Consider the following 22,013-nt stretch of genomic DNA (forward strand, 5'->3'; position numbering starts at 1 on the left):
TTGACCAATAAATATCACGGACATACGCATGCCAACGTCAAGTAACTTTTGTCAAGCAATTGGAATGTTTTTCCTTCATATTTTTTATACTAAGCTGTATATTTTGACTTATATCTTTTTACCATATATTTAGCAGTTATTTGACCTACATTTCAAACTTTGACTACGGCTTTAAGCCATCAACTGTCTTTTATAGTCACATGACGCCTTCATTTTTAAATGTACCTCTTATGAATCTACCAGTTTTTATGTATCAATTGTTTGTATTATATATTCTCATTGAACTGATTTCATATGCCTTCCACTATGTATTAGACATCTATTAATGACTACGGCTTTAAGCCGTACAATCTTACGACGTCCTAATTAACAAAGAACTACATATGTGTTTATCATTTTATTAGATCTATAGTTATTTCATTGAACATTTTATATGTACTACCTTTGAATCCACTAGTTTTTAGTATCATTTGAATGTAATGTATATTCTCATAAAACTGATATTTTATGCCTTCCACTATCTATTAGACATCTATTAACGACTACGGCTTCAAGCCACCTTCTCTTACTATAGTAGAATCAAACAAGTCCTATTCAACAAAGAACTACATATGTTTTTATCAATATATTGGATTTTTAGTTACTTCATGAACATGTTTATAACTAACGTAAATCTTACCTCTCTTATAATCATCAAACACATTTTTGAATATCTTTAACCAGATGCCTGGTAAAATAATAAGGTTTTTGATAATGACTGAAGATGCCTCACAGTGAGAGGCGAAACATGTCTCATCTGAATAATGTTTTAAAGTAAATGCCAACTTCTTGTAATGTATTGAATAGGTGGAAATAAACAAAAGATATTATCCTATATACAGTTTACGAAACTTTCAATACGGACGAAAAATGATTTTCATCACTTGTAATAAGTGGTATGTTCCGAGCTGTCAGCAGAGAGATGGCGCAGAATGACATTAGTAGACGAATAAGTTTGAATGGCGTTTATAAAAGTAGGAAAGATCACAATATGAAGATAAAGTTGGAATTCAAGAGGACAAACTGGGACAAATATTCATTTATAGGTAGGGGAGTTAGGGATTGGAATAACTTACCAAGGGAGATGTTCAATAAATTTCCAATTTCTTTGAAATAATTTAGGAAAAGGCTAGGAAAGCAACAGATAGGGAATCTGCCACCTGGGCGACTGCCCTAAATGCAGATCAGTATTGATTGATTGATTGATTGATTGATTGATTTCAGCGTCCCCGAAAACTATGGATTCGACTTCTATTTTCTATTATTACATCTCACTCCTGCCTCGCCCTCCCCCCTAAGGGTGCTGAATATGGACATTAAAATATTCGGAGTGTCACTATTTATCTCAGCGACACTGAAAACCAAGGATTCGTTACTATTTCCCATTATTTTTATATCTCACTCTCCCCTCGTCCCTCACCCCAAAGGGTGATGAAATTGGACTTTAAAAAATTCGGAGTGTCACTATACATTTCAGCGACCCCAAAAATTGTGGACTTGGCACTATTACTGATTATTTTTATATCTCACTCTCCCCTCGTCCCCTATCCCAAAGGAATTTAAAAAATTGCGGGTGTAACTATTCATTTCAGCGACCTCGAAAACTATGAATTCGTCACTTCCAATTATTTTTATATCTCATTCCCCCTCGCCCCCCACTTAAAAGGTGATGAACTTGGACTTTCAAAAATTCTGGAGTGTCACTATTCATCTCAGCGACCCTGAAACTATGGATTCGACTTCTATTTTCTATTATTAATATGTTTATATCTCACTCCCCGTCGCCCCCCCCCCCCCCCCCCACCGCTAAGGGTGCTGAATATGGACTTTAAAAAATCCCGAGTGTCACTATTCATCTCAGCGACCCCGAAAACTATGGATTCGACACTATTTCTGATTATTTTTATATATATTTCCCTCCTCGTCCCTATCACCCCAAAGTGTGATGAACTTGGACCTCAAAAAATTCCAGAGTGTCAGTATTCATCTCAGCCACCCTGAAAATGATGAATTCGGCTCTATTTTCTATTCTTCTTCTTATTATTATTTCTCACTCCCCCGCACTCCCGCCCCGAAGGGGACTGCAATTGGACTTTAAAATCCGGAGTGTCACTATTTATCTCAGCGACCCCCAAAACTATGAATTCAACACTATTTTCAATTAATTTTGTAACTCGTCCTCCAAGCCCCCCCCCCTTATGGGTGTTTGTGGTGTCTTTCCCCCACGAGGTTTGATTTTCCCTGATACTAAGTCATAAGTGTACCAAGTTTGTCATTCCATTGTTGATATTCTATATTTTTAACAGTTTCTTAAATATTTTACACGTCTAATACACAGCTACATTCTTCAAAATGGGCAGACCTATCAATGTTGGTACTATGACATGAAAGTACATCTCCATCACGGCATGTTGGATTGTCATTTCAAAATAGTAGGCATAAGAATGCACCTCCTATCAAGAAAGGTACTTTGTAAGTGTCAATGCGGCGTGTTTTCATCCTCCTATATACAGCAAATATTATCCTCATCAGGACGCGCAGGTCGCCTACGGGTGTCAAATCATAAGACCTGCATGTGACGAGGCGAACATGTCCTCGGGCATTCCCGGCACTAAAAACCATAAGCTGTTTCATTTAGCGGACTATCATGGTATAGTGTAAGCTGGTGTCGCCTAGCAACAATCTGTCCATCAAGTTGATCCAATCTTGGTGCGGCTTTGAAATTTAATAAAATTACATAAAATTACTCATAATAATAAAACTACTTTACCGATTTCATTCAAACCACTTCATAATCCCTTTCAGATGTAATACGAACAAACTGTGAAAATTTCAGCGAAATCGGTACAGTAGTTTTTGAGTCTATTAACGTTAAATATACCAACATCCAATTTTATATATATAGACTAGCTGATGTACCCGTGCTTCGCTACGGAATTCTACATTGTATACAAAATTCTAGGTTAGGTAGTGTACATGTTGTGAGCAAGACTGTATTAAATTGCATAGCTCTTAACATTACCCTGGAAACACGACGGAGAAATCACCAAACGTCTTTTCTCATAAATGAAGACTGCGTTAGGGAAGTTTCATTGTAAAGGTAGGCCCGCTTGCCTACCATCTGTCACAATCAGGTTGGGAAATTGCATTATAATGGCAGACAGTCACTCTCAACCTGCCTTTTTACATCCTCAGAAAGACTGTCTTGGTGGTTTCTCCAACTGAAATGAACATAGGTCATTACAATGACGTCAGTAGGAATGGCGTGAGTAAAAGCAATGATTTCACATGAAATATTCGATCAAATAAAAAAACCACACAGTTTCTCACTTTTAATGAACAGTACTGCGCTGCCGATCTAACAGTCCAAAGTTCCAGAGCTGGAATGACCAGGCTGCAGGCAGCCATGATCCGTGAACACCATTAGTCTTTTTCCGGAAAGGGTGGGGTCGAATAGTGCAAAGTCCCAGGGCAAAAACTATGCCCTTTTGCTAATCAGTTTCCTAGGAGTACCCCATGTGTCGGAAAATCTCAATTCACTACACTGGCGGCGGAAGAATCTATCTGACTTGGAGGCAATTTTTTGCTCCAAGCCAGAGGAGAAACCCCTTCTTCACTGCTAATTTTGAATAAAATGAATGTAGAATTTAATAAAAGTGAAGAGGAAGAAGCTCTTTTTAAGAAACGGCTCCTTTCAGGGTTGAATTTTAAGTTATTTAGTGAATTGTGGTGCTATAATTTGGAATATGCTTAAATTGTAATTCTAGACACCAGGTACTACTACTACTACTACTACTACTACTACTACTACTACTACTACTACTGCTGCTGCTGCTGCTGCTGCTACTACTACTACTACTACTACTACTCATTCAAAACAGCACGTCGGAGTAAGGATCGAATAGCTGGAATACTATGATGAACCAGTGAGTTACGTACCAGCAGTACGGTATCAGAAAATGTATGAACCAGAGGAATTACATGCTAAAGAAGAAAGTTTTCTAACTCCCCATCTATTTCCTGCCAATATTCAGTCAGGCTGTTATACTCGATACGCAGCAGTAATCCCATCTATCGGAGTTGAGCGGCAGCATAAGAGACAAAGAACATCACCACAAACAATGGTCAATGTAATGTTATTGTTGATCAATGTTATGCGCTTTCAATATTGTAGGCCTTCATATTTAGTTTTTTCCGACTCTAAAATACCACTCTTATCATAGTTGGTACGGTAAAATTTAATAAAACATAAATGGTCGGAAATTGTATTCCCTATAACTTTTGTTATGTAGTACTTTTCGATAGGACCAATAACATAAGGTATTTAAAATTAGGCGCCTTCCCCTAAACTACAATTTCATACAGGGCGAATAAAGTTGTTTATAACTTAGACTGTAGTTTCTTATTCCCCGACTCTATATACTGACTTTCATTAAATTCTGTTAACCCATTTTCTCATGGCTCGGCGTTGATATGGACTTGGCAACAAAAATACAAATTCATGAATATCTGTGTTATCAAAGCCGGTACAGTAACAATGTATGAAGTAAGTGATCGGAAATTTAATTCTGTATAACTTTAGTTATGTAATATTTATCAATAGGACTGCTAATAATATAAATATTTGAGAATTCAATTTTAGCCCTTCCCCTAAACTACCATTTCACTCAGCGTGATTAAAATAATTTATAGCCTAGATTGTAGCGGTTCATCACCCGACTTTACATTCCGATTTTCATTAAATTCTCTTCAGCCGTTTTCTTGTGATGCGTGTACATACATACATACATACATCTATATATATAAAATAAGAGTTTTGTCTGTACATTGCTCAGAATTTGAAAAGAATGGTATTTCTGTATCTGTCATGTCCACAATAACAAGGAAATGAATTTTTTTCTTTTCCGTAATTTCTGTCTGTCTGTCTATCTGTCTGTATGTATGTACACGCATCACGAGAGAACGGCTGAAGAGAATTTAATGAAAATCGGAATGTAAAGTCGGGTGATGAACCGCTACAATCTAGGCTATAAATTATTTCATTCACACTGAGTGAAATGGTAGTTTAGGGGAAGGCCTGAAATTTAATTCTCAAATGTATATGTTATTAGTGGCCGTGTCTTAATGAAAATCGGTATGCAAGATCGGGGTAATAAGTCGATATAATCTAGGCCATGAATAATTGTATTCACGCTGAGAAAACTGGTAGTTTAGGGGAAGGCCTAAAATTTAATTCTCAAATATTTATTATATTAGTGGTCGTATCTTCACGTAAATTGGTATGCAAAGTCGGGGAATAAGTCGCTATAATCTAGGCCATCAATAATTTTATTCACTCTGATTGAAATTGTAGTTTAGGGGAAAGCCTGAAATGTAATCTATATATATAAAATAAGAGTTTTGTCTGTACATTGCTCAGAATTTGAAAAGAATGGTATTTCTGTATCGGCCATGTCCACAGTAACAAGCAAATGCATTTTTTATTTTCCGTAATTTCTGTCTGTCTGTCTGTCTGTCTGTCTGTCTGTCTGTCTGTCTGTACACGCATCACGGGAAAACGGCTGAAGAGAATTTAATGAAAATCGTAATGTAAAGTCGGGTGATGAACCGCTACAATCTAGGCTATAAATTATTTTATTCACGCCGAGTGAAATGGTAGTTCAGGGGAAGGCCTGAAATTTAATTTTCAAATATATATGTTATTAGTGGCCGTGTCTTAATGAAAATAGGTATGCAAGGTCGGGGTAATAAGTCGATATAATCTAGGCCATGAATAATTGTATTCACGCTGAGGAAACTGGTAGTTTAGGGGAAGGCCTAAAATTTAATTCTCAAATATTTATTATATTAGTGGTCGTATCTTCACGAAAATTGGTATGCAAAGTCGGGGAATAAGTCGCTATAATCTAGGCCATCAATAATTTTATTCACTCTGATTGAAATGGTAGTTTAGGGGAAGACCTGAAATGTAATCTATATATAAAATAAGAGTTTTGTCTGTACATTGCTCAGAAATTGAAAATAATGGTATTTCTGTATCTGTCATGTCCACAGTAACAATGAAATGCATTTTTACTTTTCCGTAATTTCTGTCTGTCTGCCCTTCTGTGTGTATGCACACGCATCACGAGAAAACGGCTGAAGAGAATTTAGTGAAAATCTGTATGTAAAGTCGGGCGATGAACCACTACAATCTAGGCTATAAATTATTTTATTCACGCTGAGTGAAATGGTAGTTTAGGGGAAGGCCTGAAATGTAATTCTCAAATAAGTTATTTATTTATTTCTCAAATAAGGTTCTCAAGGGATAACTGGTAGGAAGGTATCGATAAATACTACATAACTAACATAATTTTTGTTATGTTGTAATTTAGTAGTACAGTAGTTATGTGAGAAGTTATTAAATTTCCGATCACTTATGTCTTATACACTGTTACCGTACCGCATATAATCGGAGATGTTCATGAATTTGGATTTTTGTTACTAAGTCCATATCAGGGCCGAGTCACGAGGAAATGGGTAAACAGAATTTAGTGAAAATCGGTATGTAAAGTCTGAGAATAAGGAACTACAGTCTACGATATAAATAATTTTGTAAGACCCCCTAATATCACAGAGTCGAAAGAAAACTAATGTGAAGGCCTGCAATATAGAAAGCTCATAAACTTTATCAACAATAACATTACATTGACCATTGTTTGTTGTGATGTGCTTTTTGTCTTCTGTTTCCTCTCATCCCCGATAGATAGGATTACTGCAGCATACCGAGGTTTTTTTAAAATTTGCTTGACATCGCACCGACACAGGTAGGACTTATGGCGACGATGGGATAGGAAATGAATAGTGGTGTGAAGGAAGTGGCCTTGGCTTTAAGGTACAGCCTGGTGTGACTGGTGTTAAAATAGGAAACCACGGAATACCATCTTTTTTTTTTTTGCTTAACGTCGCACCGACACAGATGTCTTATGGCGACGATGGGATAGGAAAGATCTAGGAAGTGGAAGGAAGTGGCCGTGGCTTTAATTAAGGTACAGTCCCGGCATTTGCCTGGTGTGAAAATGGGAACCACGGAAAACCATCGTCAGGGCTGCCGACAGTGGGGTTCGAACCCACTATCTCCCGAATACCATCTTCACGGTTGCCGGCAGTGGGGTTGGAATCCACTATCTCCCGGATGCAAGCTCACAGTTGCACGCTCCTAACCACACGGCCAACTCGCCTGGTCGTACCGACTGTAACAGCCTGCCTGTATATTAGTGGGAAGTAGCTGGTGAGTAAGATAACTTTCTTCTTTAGCATGCCATTCCTCTGGTTCATACAGTTTCTGATATATATGGTACGTAACACACTGGTTCATCATAGTATTCGAGCTATACAATCCCTACTCTGAGCCACTGATTGGAATGAGTAGTGTGCATATTTATAACGGAATAATGACAGAGGAGTGTTCACGGCAGTCTGTGACCTGGTTATTCCAGCTCTGGAACTTTGGACAGTTAGATCGGTGAGAAAGTGTGCGGTTTTTCATTTGATCGAGTATTTTATATGATAACATTGCTTTCAATCGCTACATTCCTACTGACGTTTTTGTAATGACCTATGTTGAATTCAGTTAGGAAAACCACCAAGTCAGTCTTTCTGAGCATCCCGTAGCGAAGCACGGGTACATCAGCTAGTACATACATATATACATACATGCATACATACATACATACATACATACATACAGACAGAAATTACGGAAAAGTAAAAAATTCATTTTCTTGTTACTGTGGACATGACCGATACAGAAATACCATTCTTTTCAAATTCTGAGCAATGTACAGACAAAACTCTTATTTTATATATAGATTAACTGAATTAACACTGAAAAAGATTGATGTCCATCTTAGAAACAAGAATGTTTAAAACTAACAGATTATTTTGTAGTAATTGAAACAATATTCATATTAAGATGTTCACATTATGGACCAGCAGTTGAAATAAATTGGCAATGAAACTCAACTGTTTTCCTCTTGTACCATATCTGTCATGTTCTTTCTTTCAAATATTAAACTATAAGTTAAGACATGCTCCTCTGAGACTGCCATTGAGAATATTGTATTATTCCTCGTATGTTACTTAGTTCAAACGATTCAATAGTATCTTTGTAATTTACATACAGAGCGAGGAAGGAAAAAGAACCATGAACACAATCATTCAGCAACAAACAATAGGCTACTACAGCATATATGGAAAATAGTATCAACATACTCTTTTGAAGAAACTTGAGCCTTTCATGAAGTTCCTGGGAATTAGTCACTACAGCACCCATGACAACATCTGTATGACCATTCATGTACTTAGTGAGAGAGTACACAACAAGATCAGCTCCCAGCATCAGTGGCCGCTGTAACAATCAAGTTCTCAAAATAACTACCGCACATAATATTACAATTGAATATGGTCAAGAAATGAATATAGCAAAGTAAAAGCACAAAATTAAGTGGAAAAAAATTAAAAACTACAACAATATACAGTAAAATTATTAATGTGAAAACCTGACATATCAAATATAGTAAGTAGACGAGCAATATAAGGGTTCAAGGCATATGCTGGACCATATAATACAGATTCACTAATGTTAAATTTAATAGCTGTTTGAATTCTCTATAAAATAATCATACTGTCATGAACTTTCATAGTAACAGTGATGTGATGATTTCAAAAGCCCCTGTTTTCCAAAAGTATCATGTGTAGAAAGATGACCTGTCAACTCTTCTACTTATAAGCAAATTGAATAGACTTATGACCATCAGAATAGTAGCAGCACAGTCATTCGCAATGTTATTATGAAAGTACTGACATCAGTGCAAATATCCATGAGCACACGAGGGGGATGCAAGGGTGCTTGAACCCCCATGGCTCATGAGAATGGTGTGCTGAAGTAGGAAAATCTGCAAGAAATATAGGCCGTGCAATGTAGAATGTAACTTATTTAACAGAACAGAAATTCAGTGCATAAAAGTAAATGACATGCAAGAAAACTTTGGAAAATCTGGTCTTTTTTTAAAACAAATTACAGTATGTTGGAACAAAAACCTATAGCCTTCTTAGTTGCTGTCCAAATTGGTTTGTCACAATATCAATGAATTCAGTGTTCTCTTGCACACACTTCCTGTGAACAATGAACATGGATAGTCCACTTAGCCTACTGTCTCCCATCGTAGACCGACTCTAATGAAATGTAAATGTATTGTACTGGATGTGCATTCAATAGGACATGTTGTCACTGGAAGAGTTGGGTTGATCTTGATCACCTCACTTGATAAATTAAATCAGCATACTGCAGGGATTAATTTGGGATTCCTTCATATTTCCAGACGTCATATGTGGCATCATCAACTATAACATTTTGAATCTTTAACTATAACCTCTAACAGTACAAGAAGATAACTAACAATACAAAGATTTGGCTCACTGAAATCCTTGTACTCTCTGTTTTCTCATATGGCTGTGAGACCTGGACCATAAAGGCCTGAGACAGAGAAAGAAAGAAAGAAAGAAAGAAAGAAAGAAAGAAAGAAAGAAAGAAAGAAAAAACACTACATCAATGCCTTCAAAATGCTGTGCTGGCGTAGGATGCTAAGTGTGCCTGGGACTGCATGAAGAATCAATATATCCACACTTCAGGAGCTGAAGATCTTAAAATACACTTCTTCTCGCATCATTGGAAGAATACTCCAGTTCTTCGGACGCATTGCGAGATGAACTGGAAAAATGTAGAAAAGTCGTCATGGGAGGGAACACTGAGGGCAGTAGACCACAAAAAAGGATTGCAATTAAATGGATGAGGAAAGTCAAGAACATCACTGATTTGTCTTTTCAACGTGCCCTAAGGAAAGCTGAGGACTGTCAAGAAATGGCAAAACTATAGCAGAGATATGACAAGTAGAAACAAAACCAGTGGATCACAATGCTGTCATGAGTAAATCGATTAGTGATGATGATGTACCATAACCTCAAACAAATAGTTCTTGTTACTTGGTAAGACTGTTCTATACGCCCATTTTACTTCAGATTAACAAGAAAAGTAAAGAAGTAAACACTGCAAAATGTACTTGCAAATAACTCTGTCAGTGCCCATGCTCATATCTATATCAAGTTATTATAAAAATCAGTTGCATTTATTGCCACCTGTTGCTGTAATGCATTTTGATAGTTTAATCAGCAGATTTTCTATTATATAATAGACCTATACAATGACAAGTTATTGAAGCTAGTTACTGATGTTACAGTAAATACTTGATGTTAGACTCCATATACGACTAGATATGGAAACTAATCACTACCTACTTGAAAAAGATGGGCAAAGACTATTTACAGCAAACAAAAAATCTTCTAAAGCACATTACTGAATGGTTCCAAAAAAGATGGAAAGATGAAAAAGTATTTTCACATGTATTTTCTTCCTTACTCTTAAGGGTTTGCCAGGAACTTATGCCTTTACATGTTAGAGGAGCATTTCGAGCATGCGGCCAGAAGTGCTTGCATGTTGAGTGTGGTACAGCCGAGTAATTTATGGGTGAAAATACATATTTGTATTCATTAGTGATGCACGTTCAACGATTATTACACTTCTTCATTCTGTGAGAGACAGTTGGTTAAGATGGAAGAAAATGTGGAGCAAACCAAAGGAAATATACACTTGAGGCACTTAAAAGAGAATGTCTAAACTATTAGAAGTACTATTAGAAGAACAACTACAGTAATGTCTCCTTCTTATCACCTACGACATGCTAATTGATGTAGAGACCCAGGAGAGAGACGAAAAATGACAAGTTGATTAGAGGTAAATTACTAATGCACTGTTCATTATTGTTAACAACAGTGTTCACTTCAATGCGGTTAAAACCATAGGCACTGCAAATAGGCCTACATCATAAAATGGAAAATGACTGTTAACTGGTAACCATAATAACATATTTTGTACATGTAGATTCTAATTTCTGGCGTCACAAATCTCTAATCCAGCCACAATTTTAAGCTATATCAAGAGCCATCTCCTGTTTATTATTTAAATTACAATATACAATTGCCATGTGAAAAGGTCCACGTATTTAACCTTTTCACTTGACAATTGGATATTTTGTCAGCACGGAAAATGGAATAAGATGAAATTACTCAATTGTAATATTACATTAGAGTAAACCACCGAATATTATCTTGAATTATTTGGTCCAAAATAACTTGTCATATGATTGCCTAAATAAGTACAAGAAAAACCACAAGAATGATTATTTTTGTCCCAATGTGATGTGATTACAAGATACAGAAACACGGAGCTTGATAAAATACAAGCGATGTCACTTACTCCGCTCACTGTCATCCATATACATGGTAGAGGCATTCAGTTTTAGATTCGAGTAACAAAATCATACCAATAAAACACAACTGGATTACAAAGTTGTACTAAGATATGCATAATATAGTTATTACTTACTCATCTTTCTAAATAAACAGCAACTTAAGCTAACAGAACAGCCTCAGCAGCTGATTTGATAAATTGCATCGGGTTCAAGGAAATTGTTTCTTACCCAATTCACTACACATAATGGTATAACATGATTTTACAACCAGCTGCAGTCCATGAATTAATCCAACTTACGAACTGTTTACATGCAACGAATCTCCACATCTTTCCAGACTGTCAAGGTTCTTTTTAGAACTGTTCATTTTTACAGCTAAGTTATGTTCTGTTACATTAAGCACCTCTATAACAAGAATTAGGTTATCAAATGAACGACCAACAGTTATAAACCCCTTCACTTTGTTTATTGCGTTTTTGAACTCATACAGTCATTCTATGATATTTTAGAGGTCAATATTTTACAGCTGGTTGCATGCAGCCTAGTTAGTGAGTCAGAATCGTTTAAAAAAATGCCATCTTGATATGAGCTTGCAGCAGGAACATTTACATACAGAACTGTATTAATAAATACATCATAAATGATTAAAAAAAAAAATAATATAATCCTACAATTTACCTTGGAGAAATCATTATTCACAACTTAAGCAAGAAAGCAACATGGATAAATAGAACCAACAAAATGAAAAAAAGCACAATTTCTTACCTGGTCAACTTATAACAAAAAATGCTTGTCAATAGACACTAAGATCCAACACTACAAAACTGTAACTTTGCCTCAAGCCACTTACACTTGCGAAACCTTGTTCCAAATAAAAACGAAAAAAGAACTGATCAGCTCCACAAAACTGAAAGAAGAATTATCAGAACTTGCATAAATAAAAAGTACCAGATTGAAGGAGTCTGGAGAACCCTCCCCAATGAAACTATCTATCAAGAGATTGACCCGGTTACCAGCACGATGAAGGAAAGAATCTCTTATTTCTTTCACATCTTACAATTACCAGAAAACATGATTTTATGACAATTAGTGATGAGAAATCTGGGAAAGAAGACTGGAAGGCATTATTGAATCAAAGAAATTCAAGAGGATCTCAAAACAGTTGGACTCAAAATTACAGATGCAGAGAACAAGAATCTTTGGTTCAGAAGGACCCAGGTTCAATTCCCAGCCAGGTTGCAGATTTTTACTTTGATTAATTTCTCTAGCTCAGGATCTGGACGTTTGTGCTCACCTCAATACACATCCTCATTTACATACAATACAACAGTATGGTTTTAGGAAAGACAGATCAATGTTTGACCTGCTCTTTACATTAAGACATAGCCTATGATGGAGAAAAGATGCGAGTTTGGAAAAGACATAGTGATAACATTTATTGATATTGAGAAAGCTTATGACAGTATGCCCAGACAGTTGGTATGGGACACATTAAGGAAAAAACACGTTAACAGAGTGGAAGTACAAGTAATAAAAGCTATGTACAAAAATTGTGTTAGTAGTGTGAAGACTAGTATAGGAAAAACAAAATGGTTTAAAGCTGAAACTGGTCTCCGACAGGGAAGTGTACTATCCTCCGTACTATTCTTCGTCGTCATGGATGAAATTCATAAGAACATTAAAGAGAGATTGTGAAGACAGGCATCAAAAGCCATGTTGTTTGCAGATGATATAGTCATATAAGGGGAGGATGAAATGGAAGTGCAAAAACAAGTACTGTAGATGTATGGAATCAGGCGATAGAAAACTTTGGGATAAAAGTAAGCACAGAAAAAGAGTAAAACAATAGTGATGACAAGGGGAAGGAAGGAAGGAAGGAAGGAAGGAAGGAAGGAAGGAAGGAAGGAAGGAAGGAAGGAAGGAAGGAAGAGGAAAGATAAAACTGAATGGTAAAATTCTGGAAGTGGTTAAAAGTTTCAAGTACTTAGGAAGTGTGATCACAGAAGATGGAAAGATAACCAAGAAAATTGGGAAAAGAATACAACAAGCAAACAGCTTCTACCAGAGTGTAAGGGGTATTTTATGAAACCAACATGTCCTGAAGAAATGTAAGAAAGTATTATATTCAACCTATTATGAACCCATAATAACTTATGCAGCTGGATTGTGGACTACAGCAAAACGAGAGGAGAGTAGAATACAGGCAGTGGAGATGAAATTCCTAAGAGGTATAGAGGGCAAGACCAGAAAGGATAGAATTAGAAATGAAGAGATAAGGAAAAAGACAGGAATCTTGAAACTTCAAGACAGGATAGAAACAACAAAGCTAAAGTGGTATGGGCATATGATGAGAATGGGAGAATAGAGAGTCCAAACAATTTTTTTCCAGAGAATTTAACAGGAAAGAGACCACGAAGAAGACCCCGAAAGAGATGGACAGATTCACTGTGGGAGTGCATCGAGAAAAGGAGGGGTAAATCAGAAGATGCACTTAACAAAGGAGAAGAGTGGTGGAGAGACAGGCAGCAATGGAGGTCCCTGATTCACAACCTGACCCGGGAAGCTGGAAACGGAAAATGAAGATGATGATGATATCACACTAGAAATCACCACAGAAACACCCAACAATGAATACATCCCTCCAAGTAAGAATGGCAACAGGAAATATATCAGGCCATAAAAAGTGGCTTAAATCTACAGAAAGTACCAACCCCAGGTAACTGGGAATAGGTCAGAAAAAAGCAGAAGACAATGATTACATCTCTCATTTTGGCACCCATTATGGCTGCTGTTTCTTCAGATATTTCCCCTTCTGATGCTTGTTTGTTGTTTAAAGGGGCCTAACATCTAGGTCATCAGCCCTTCCTCTTCTGACTCTTCATCTTAAATTAGGGAAGATGTAAACAAGTTCAATAGCCCTTCTTTATGTGTGTGCTCTATGTTATGAAAAATTTCCCCGCCAATCTAAACACACTGAAACTATTTATTATTTTCCATACATTCGGAAGTAGATTCTGAAACAACCGTAACAGTTTCAAGATTATCTTTACTTGTTTCAGCTACTGCCTTGACAACAATCCCTTCTCTCAGGTAAGTACTGGCTCTATAAGATTTGCCTTTCAGATAAAGAATCACCACCGCTGTTCTTTTCAGTGCAGTGTTCACTTTTCAATCCTTTATTACAATTTGCTTTACTGAAGACTCGAAGTTGTCCGTTGTGAAGTGTTCTTAATACACTACATTTGTTTCAGAAGGTTTAAAGTTTTTTCCAGCTACTTTAATTTCCCAGGATTTTAATTGTTTGGGTGACTTTTCACTATTAGGAAACGAATGAAAAGAGAGAGTTTGTTCTTTTCACGATTAGAATTGCAACCAAACTCACAAAACTGAGGCATCTTACAACTATCATCCATTTATTTCAGAACTGCAGTAATCTCATTATGTGCACGCTGCTGCTTGATGCTGAACTAGAAAATAGCAGAAATGATGTTGCTATGTTCAACACAGCCTAATGCGTGCCATATGCTCATGCAAAATGTGTTTGCGTTTATTTATCAAGCCCTTATATTTTTAGCCTTGTATCATTTTACACCAGACTACCCCTTTAAGGGAATTTTGTTTCATTAGGTACTATCTGACTATTTATCCTGCCACGTCATCTCTATACAATAAGCCTCAATTTCTTTAAGGACCTATCAAAACATTATTGTCTATTACCTAGCAAGAATGGAGAGACTTATAGTTTATCATTACTTCTCATTTTTTAAATTTCTTCAAATTGTAAGTCTTTTCATCATACATTAAGTGATGGAAACATGAAAAATTGTGAATATAATCAATATGGTGGTGACATATTGCATGAATTTAAATAGGTGGATAAAAATTGCCTTAGTTATGAGAAAATTTGGAAATATATAAACTAATATTTTTCATACAAGCAAATGGCAACAAAATACAACACAAGGAAAGAAATTATATACCTGATACACTTAACCCTTAAACAAATGTTATGAATGTAAGTACCTGGAAATAAGAACTCAAGAAAGTATTGTCCACAGCCAGAATGATTCCTTTGTGAGCATGAACAATCTCCGCAACTCGCTTGATGTCCACTACTTTCAGCAATGGGTTTGTAGGTGTCTCTATCCACACTAATTTGGTGTTTTCTTGAATTACTTCACCTACTTTCTCTGGATCTCTGGCATCCACAAATGTTGTTTTTATGTTCATACGATCAATTACTTTGGAAAGTAGTCGATATGTACCACCGTACAAATCATCCACAGCAACTATGTGATCACCAGCATTCAGCAAACTGATAATGCTTGTTGTAGCAGCAAGTCCCGAAGAAAAACACAAACCATATTTTCCATTATCTAGTGATGCCAGACACTCTTCCAGAACTTCTCTCGAAGGGTTGCCACTCCGAGCATAATCAAAACCCTGAAGTCAATAAAAAAGCAAATATATGTAACTATAAAATACAACAGATTCTAATATTTTGAAAATGTACAGTACACTTTAACTTATAAGAAAGATCTTCATTTCTAGGCTTTCAAAGTTGGTATTCACACCAGTTATTTATATTATGTAGAAAAAAGCTATTACACACGCTGCTATTTGTGACGACTTTTTCCTTTCATCTTTTGGTGCAAATTCCCTTCAATACAGTCTAGTTCAATTCTGACTCCAACTATAAGGCCTAGGCAGATTTTCACCTACAAACCTACCATGTCCCTACTCTTGTTCAGTTTTCACTGTTTATATCCATTAAATAATGATGACAAGCAGGGCTCTCTTTCTAAAGAAAAAAGTTTAGGGGTACCCTTGTCTGAGACTGAACATAATCAGTAAGCATGAATTTGAAGTTTCCTTCCAAAGAGATAGAGGTGGTAGGACAACAATGTAATTAACAGGCCTATATAACATAAATTACTTTATATCACAGCAACTTCCAACTAGGCACAGTCAGTTTGTCAGTGCTATATTCATCACGTCTTATTTCCTTACTCTTTGTGGAAACTGCAAAATATCGTCCTTTCAGAAACCAGGAATTTACATAAACCATAGGTTTAAACAGCTCCAGTGGAAGACTAACAAACTTGATAAACAGGAGATTGGTAGCAATAGAAAGGTGTGGTGTGATAATCAGATTAATTGGAGAAAATTGATGTTCACACTCACTAGTGAACATGGGGAGACACTTCACTGTGTTCATAAGAGGAAAAAGGGATGATGGAAGTTTCTTTTCCTCAAGATAACTCTGGAAAACTTAAATGATTCAACTATGGGGAAGCCCAAATCAACTACAAAACTATTTTATTTCTTTAAAATTCCAGGACTATTTGGCCAAGTTGAATAGTCCAAGAATTAAACACATTCTAGAAAAGAAACCCTCTCAGTTTGCAGAAGGTGGTACTCTATCAATTCTTTCAAGTAACAGTAAAAATTTCAATAACATTAGTAACTAGAAACAAACACTAGTGTTCATTACAATTCAAGATACATGACTAACGAGATATGGCAATGAATCAAAAAATAAAAAATAAGACATGGATTTCTAAAATTTATCATTAAAATATGAAAATAACTCATTTTTCCTTCCCTGAGGCCTGAATTTTTTGTCTACTTACATCACACAGACACAGAAAGGTCTTAGGTGATGACAGGATACGTCAGGGCTAGGAATGGTAAGGAAAATGGGAAACCACAGAAAACCATATTCTGGGTTTCCAACACAGGGATCTGAACCCACTAATCATCCAAACGCAAGCTCACAGCTATGTGACCCAAACCGCATAGCCAAATTAGTCTCTGAAAATTTACAGGTGAACATCCCCCCAGAAAAAGAGCCCTGATGATAACAATTAAAATTTATTTGTGGGGGTAAATTAATTATCTCGATCAAATACTTTTAACAGTCTAGCTCCTTGGTTGAATGGTTAGTGTCAACGCCTTAGGTTCAGCGTCCCAGGTTTGATTTCTGGTGGAGTTGGGGATTTCAGCAGAGTCCAGTTAAGGACTGGGAGTTTGTGTTTGTCCCTAAACACTCCCCTTCATATCCACATCACCAGAGAAAAGTGTGTGACCGGGCGAGTTGGCCGTACGCGTAGAGGCGCGCGGCTGTGAGCTTGCATCCGGGAGATAGTAGGTTCGAATCCCACTATCGGCAGCCCTGCAAGTGGTTTTCCGTGGTTTCCCATTTTCACACCAGGCAAATGCTGGGGCTGTACCTTAATTAAGGCCACAGCCGCTTCCTTCCAACTCCTAGGCCTTTCCTATCCCATCGTCACCATAAGACCTATCTCTGTCGGTGCGACATAAAGCCCCTAGCAAAAAAAAAAAAAAAAAAAAAAAGAGAGAGAAAAGTGTGACAGTGAATACATCACTCCACATAAGGTTGGCATCAGGACATCGAGCTGTAAAACAGGACGGTTCGCATGTATGATCCCATTAGGGTGTGGGAAAAGCAATGGAAGAGCAAGAAGTGTTTTTAACCACTTTTTGAACAGCTGTTTCCAAGAAAACAGACTCCTGGGATAGGAGTGTCTGTTACCAATGTTGCAGTAACAAAGGTAGTTTTGTATGATGTGGTGCCTGAACTGTGTAATGTCATTTGAAATGCTACAAACTTGAGAAATAACAATAAAGCAGGGTATTAGCCATACGGAACTCAAGTTGAGTCCTGGCAGGATAGCCCAATTCTTGAAGAGAAACAGGCACTCTCTTTGGTGGCGAATGCCCCTGTGTCAGAGAATGCCAAAAGATTACAAAGAAAAGCTTGTCTCGATTCTCAGATATCCATAGGAGAGCAGTTCAGAATTTGACAGCAGTGATGAGAATACAGTAAGCAGGTCTTGCATATTACATGATGACAGCTGGTAATACGTCTAACATCTTTCTTCTTTTTCAATGAAGTGAAATGGAAGCAGAAACAGCAGGGTAGCCTATTTGGCTACGAATGGAATCCTACAAACTTTAATACAGTCAAACTTCTCTTCTGCGGACACCAATGATTCCATAGAAAAATATCTGTTACAAGAGGTGTCCAATGAAACAAGTTTGTAAAGATTAATCAAACACTTTAATGGCAAAGAACAGCCATCTTAAATATAAGTACATACTGTATCTTGATTTCAGTTAATCTAAATTGTTTCTAACTAAATGTTTGCCTGGGAGATATTAAGTTATTTTACAGTCTTTACAAACATCCTTCAGCTGTGTGTGTAAATTTAGCACAGTTTTTCTTTACTGCGACTTTCTAGAAAAGGGAATATTCTGTTAAATGGTTCCATTGTTGTATCCCCATACTCATGATCCAGCGTGACACATAAATTCTTTATCTGCTTAAGAGTATCAACTTTCAGATTATTTGGGGTTTTCCTTGTAACATACTCCCACTCGCTCACAGTTTCTTTGTTCAAACACACTTGAACGACTTATCTACCACAATGTTCACTTCTGTAGAAATTACTCCTATTTTCCTTCCACTCACTTAAAATTTCATTTTAATTTTTCACAATTGTGTTTGACTTTACCTGCATTTGAATTTTTCAGGGAGCTTCCTCACTGAAAGTCCTCATCCCTTGTTACTCATGTTTACTGGGCTCTCAGTATTTCTGTCCCAACAACAGCCCACAAGTCTCATCCTTTTCAAGTTTAACTGAACTACTAGACCTCAACCTTATCAGCGACAATCTGAGTTATGAACAGAATGACGCAAGCTAGGTTGGAAAATCCCTTAGTATCTTGTGAGTAAACAGAATCACTAACAGCATTCCTGGGCAACTAGAATTCTCAGAATGTACACTAATTAGAACGTAAGACGACCATAATGAAAGGATTGGAAAGAGCCCTGTACAGAAGAATTAACTTGGCTACTACAGCATTTCTATGTACATTTCTTTTCCTCTTTTCCTTGGACTGGAAATATTAAAGAAATGCACAATGATTTTCTGTATGTCTGCAGAATGGTTTTAAAAGAAAGGATGACATAGCTGGATGTAAAAATTGTCCTGGAACATGTAAAATGTCCGGAATTTCAGGTGTCCACTTAAATGAGGCTTATTTAAAAAGTGTCTTTTGTAAAATAAAATCGGTTCCATTGAAAAATGTCCATATAGGGACATATATAGAGGTGTCCATTAGGACACGTTCTACTGTAATTTTATTAATATTCACAAAAATGTTACAGAACATAATAAAATTGTGGGGCTCTGTTACTTTTAAGAAAAGTAACTTAATTCTAATCAAGTTCGATTTACTAACTCCTTGCATGTACGATATACCTAAATTCCTGCATATGCCTTACTGCCTAAGTTTTAAGCTAGGATTTTCAGAAAAAATAGTGTGAGATATACATGAGATATATGTGCCACTGTAACTGTGCAACTCGTGGTGGTTATTATATGAGGGGAAACAAATGATGAAAGAAAGAGGCAAGAGAGATTCTGCCTGTGGGTGGAATAGCCAAGCACCTCTATTACAATCTTTTCTACTTCAGGTTATCTCTGAGTGATCAATCTGCCGGCCTCCATCACCATTCTCATCTTACAGGGGAGCTCTAGCCCAGAATGAGCCAAGGCTTGTTGACAAGCAAACAACATCAGCGTGCATTGCAACTGTAGCCTTGTTGAAGCGACTTGTTTCCCCAGAAGAGAAGGAAGTATAATTTGTTCATCCTGCTTTAATGATACCTTTAATAAATGGTTAATTTGTAGCCAAAAGAATAATAGATAGGCTGTATTTAGTACTTACATAACAATATTAAATACACCTATTTAAAGCCAACCTGGACAAACTATGAAGTTTTTCTCTTATTATGTTACAATAAGTGATAGTGTGAGAAGTAAAGTCATTTAGTGTAGGTTCGATAAATAGATTTAGTGACTGCTATATTAGTTATATTTAACTCAATGCCACCTGTGAACTAAAAGTGAACAAGAGGCTGCATGTGCAAGCAAGAAAGATAATTTATGGAGTGACGAAGTTCATGGAAAAAGAAGCTGAACAGGGACTCACTATACCAAAGCAGTCAACTCTAGTTATTATTTCAGACACAACAGGAGTGTCTAAGTCCTTTGTCAGTAAAATTAAGCATGAAGACATTGTTGAAAATAAGGGGGCTGGCTGTATAACATTAAAACTCGCCGACTTCTTGTTTTTGAGTGTATGTATAAACTTTTTTAAACTTGTTACATTCGGAGTTTAGAATAAGTTGCACACAATTTTTCTCTTGGTTTAGTTATTCACATTTGACGCTAGATTTTCTCTCTCACGCCATGAACCATTAAGTAATGCCAGACTGTGTTAGAACAAGGTCAATACTTGACCAGTTTGAATGTAATCGTGATGAAGACGAAATTTGATTTTGCATTAATTTGCGTGTATTAAGTAGTGTTTTGTTACAACCATTATTTATTGTTTATTCATGCATTAATGAAATTATCTTTGTTATTAAAATATTCCAAATTACGTCCAACCATCCTAACTCGTCTTCCGGTATAACCCAGCCATGACACAACTACAGGCAGTCATATATAGTGGGCAACAGTGGTGAACAGACACAAGTAAAGTATTTGACAGAAAATGCAGAGACGCTATGCAAGGCAAGACAGCAGCCAGCTGTGAGCAATGACGTGTACCAACTTGCTGAAATCTTAACTGATGTTTTCAGACGATTGCAGAGTTACCAGGGCCCTTCTCTAAATACATACATTATAACTTAACAGCAGAGATTTAAGCTATTCAGTAAAATAAAATGTGCTTCCTATTATGCTACACTGAATATAAATACTGCATATATTTTCAAACATGTTCAATATTTTATCAGAAAAGCAAATGTTTACACTCAACTTTCTGAAAAATACCTCCAAATTCCTCTAGATGAGGAAATCTTTGATCCTAAGCTTGATTCACAGGAAGATGACATCATATGGAGAAAACGTACCTCACAAAGAAATTGATATTTTCGGATTTTGAGTTTTCATTTATTGAAATTCATCATCATTTACCCTAGTCAAGTTGGGAGCAAATATTCCTCCTTTCCATTTTATTCTAATTCTCCATTCCACTTCACTGATTTTATTTCCTATTGCCATTTCATAGTTTAACTTTGGCCTTTCCATTCATATGTTTAATCTACTACAATCCATAGCTGGGTGTCAGCTGTTTTGTTAGTTAAGTTCTACAGTTATTCTTGAAATGAAAGGTGTATTCATTTTTTAAAATCTGTGATTTTTTCTCAAAACATGTTTTTGTAAGTGTGCCAACGGTTAATAGTTAATAAACAATTTACTGTTCAGGATAAACCAGAGATAAGACTTGCTCACAGAATAATGATAAGAGAAATGGCAGCACTTTTTGTAAGAATTAACATTTATCAATCTAATTTACTTAAATACGTAGAACATACGCAGTACAAAGTCTTTATAATGTTCAATTTAGTAAAAAGGACTACTACTGTTCGCATAAACACGGGTTTCAATTTGGTCTGTTATGAAGATTTACTACATTAACACCAATAAACTGCAAAAGATTTAGTGGGTAACTAAATTGGAGCCCAGTATGACTGATCAGTAATCATTTCCCTAAACTAAGGCACTAGAAATTACAGAAAAGCTATTT

General features: G+C 36.4%; 1 protein-coding gene across 4 annotated transcripts in view; it reads right to left on the reverse strand.

Annotated features, from left to right (window-relative positions):
• Positions 1-22,013, reverse strand: part of Cth (Cystathionine gamma-lyase) — a 664,174-nt gene that overhangs the window by 119,430 nt on the left and 522,731 nt on the right. For all 4 annotated transcript variants that reach the window (XM_068225275.1, XM_067136551.2, XM_067136549.2 and 1 more), the window contains 2 exons: positions 15,411-15,830; positions 8,293-8,428 (listed from right to left, as the gene is read on the reverse strand). In XM_068225275.1, the coding sequence (XP_068081376.1) occupies positions 8,293-8,428; positions 15,411-15,830 (556 nt within the window). The remainder of the gene's footprint in view (positions 1-8,292; positions 8,429-15,410; positions 15,831-22,013) is intronic.

Source organism: Anabrus simplex, chromosome 1 (assembly GCF_040414725.1).
Source record: "Anabrus simplex isolate iqAnaSimp1 chromosome 1, ASM4041472v1, whole genome shotgun sequence".
NCBI classification, from domain to species: Eukaryota; Metazoa; Arthropoda; class Insecta; order Orthoptera; family Tettigoniidae; genus Anabrus; species Anabrus simplex.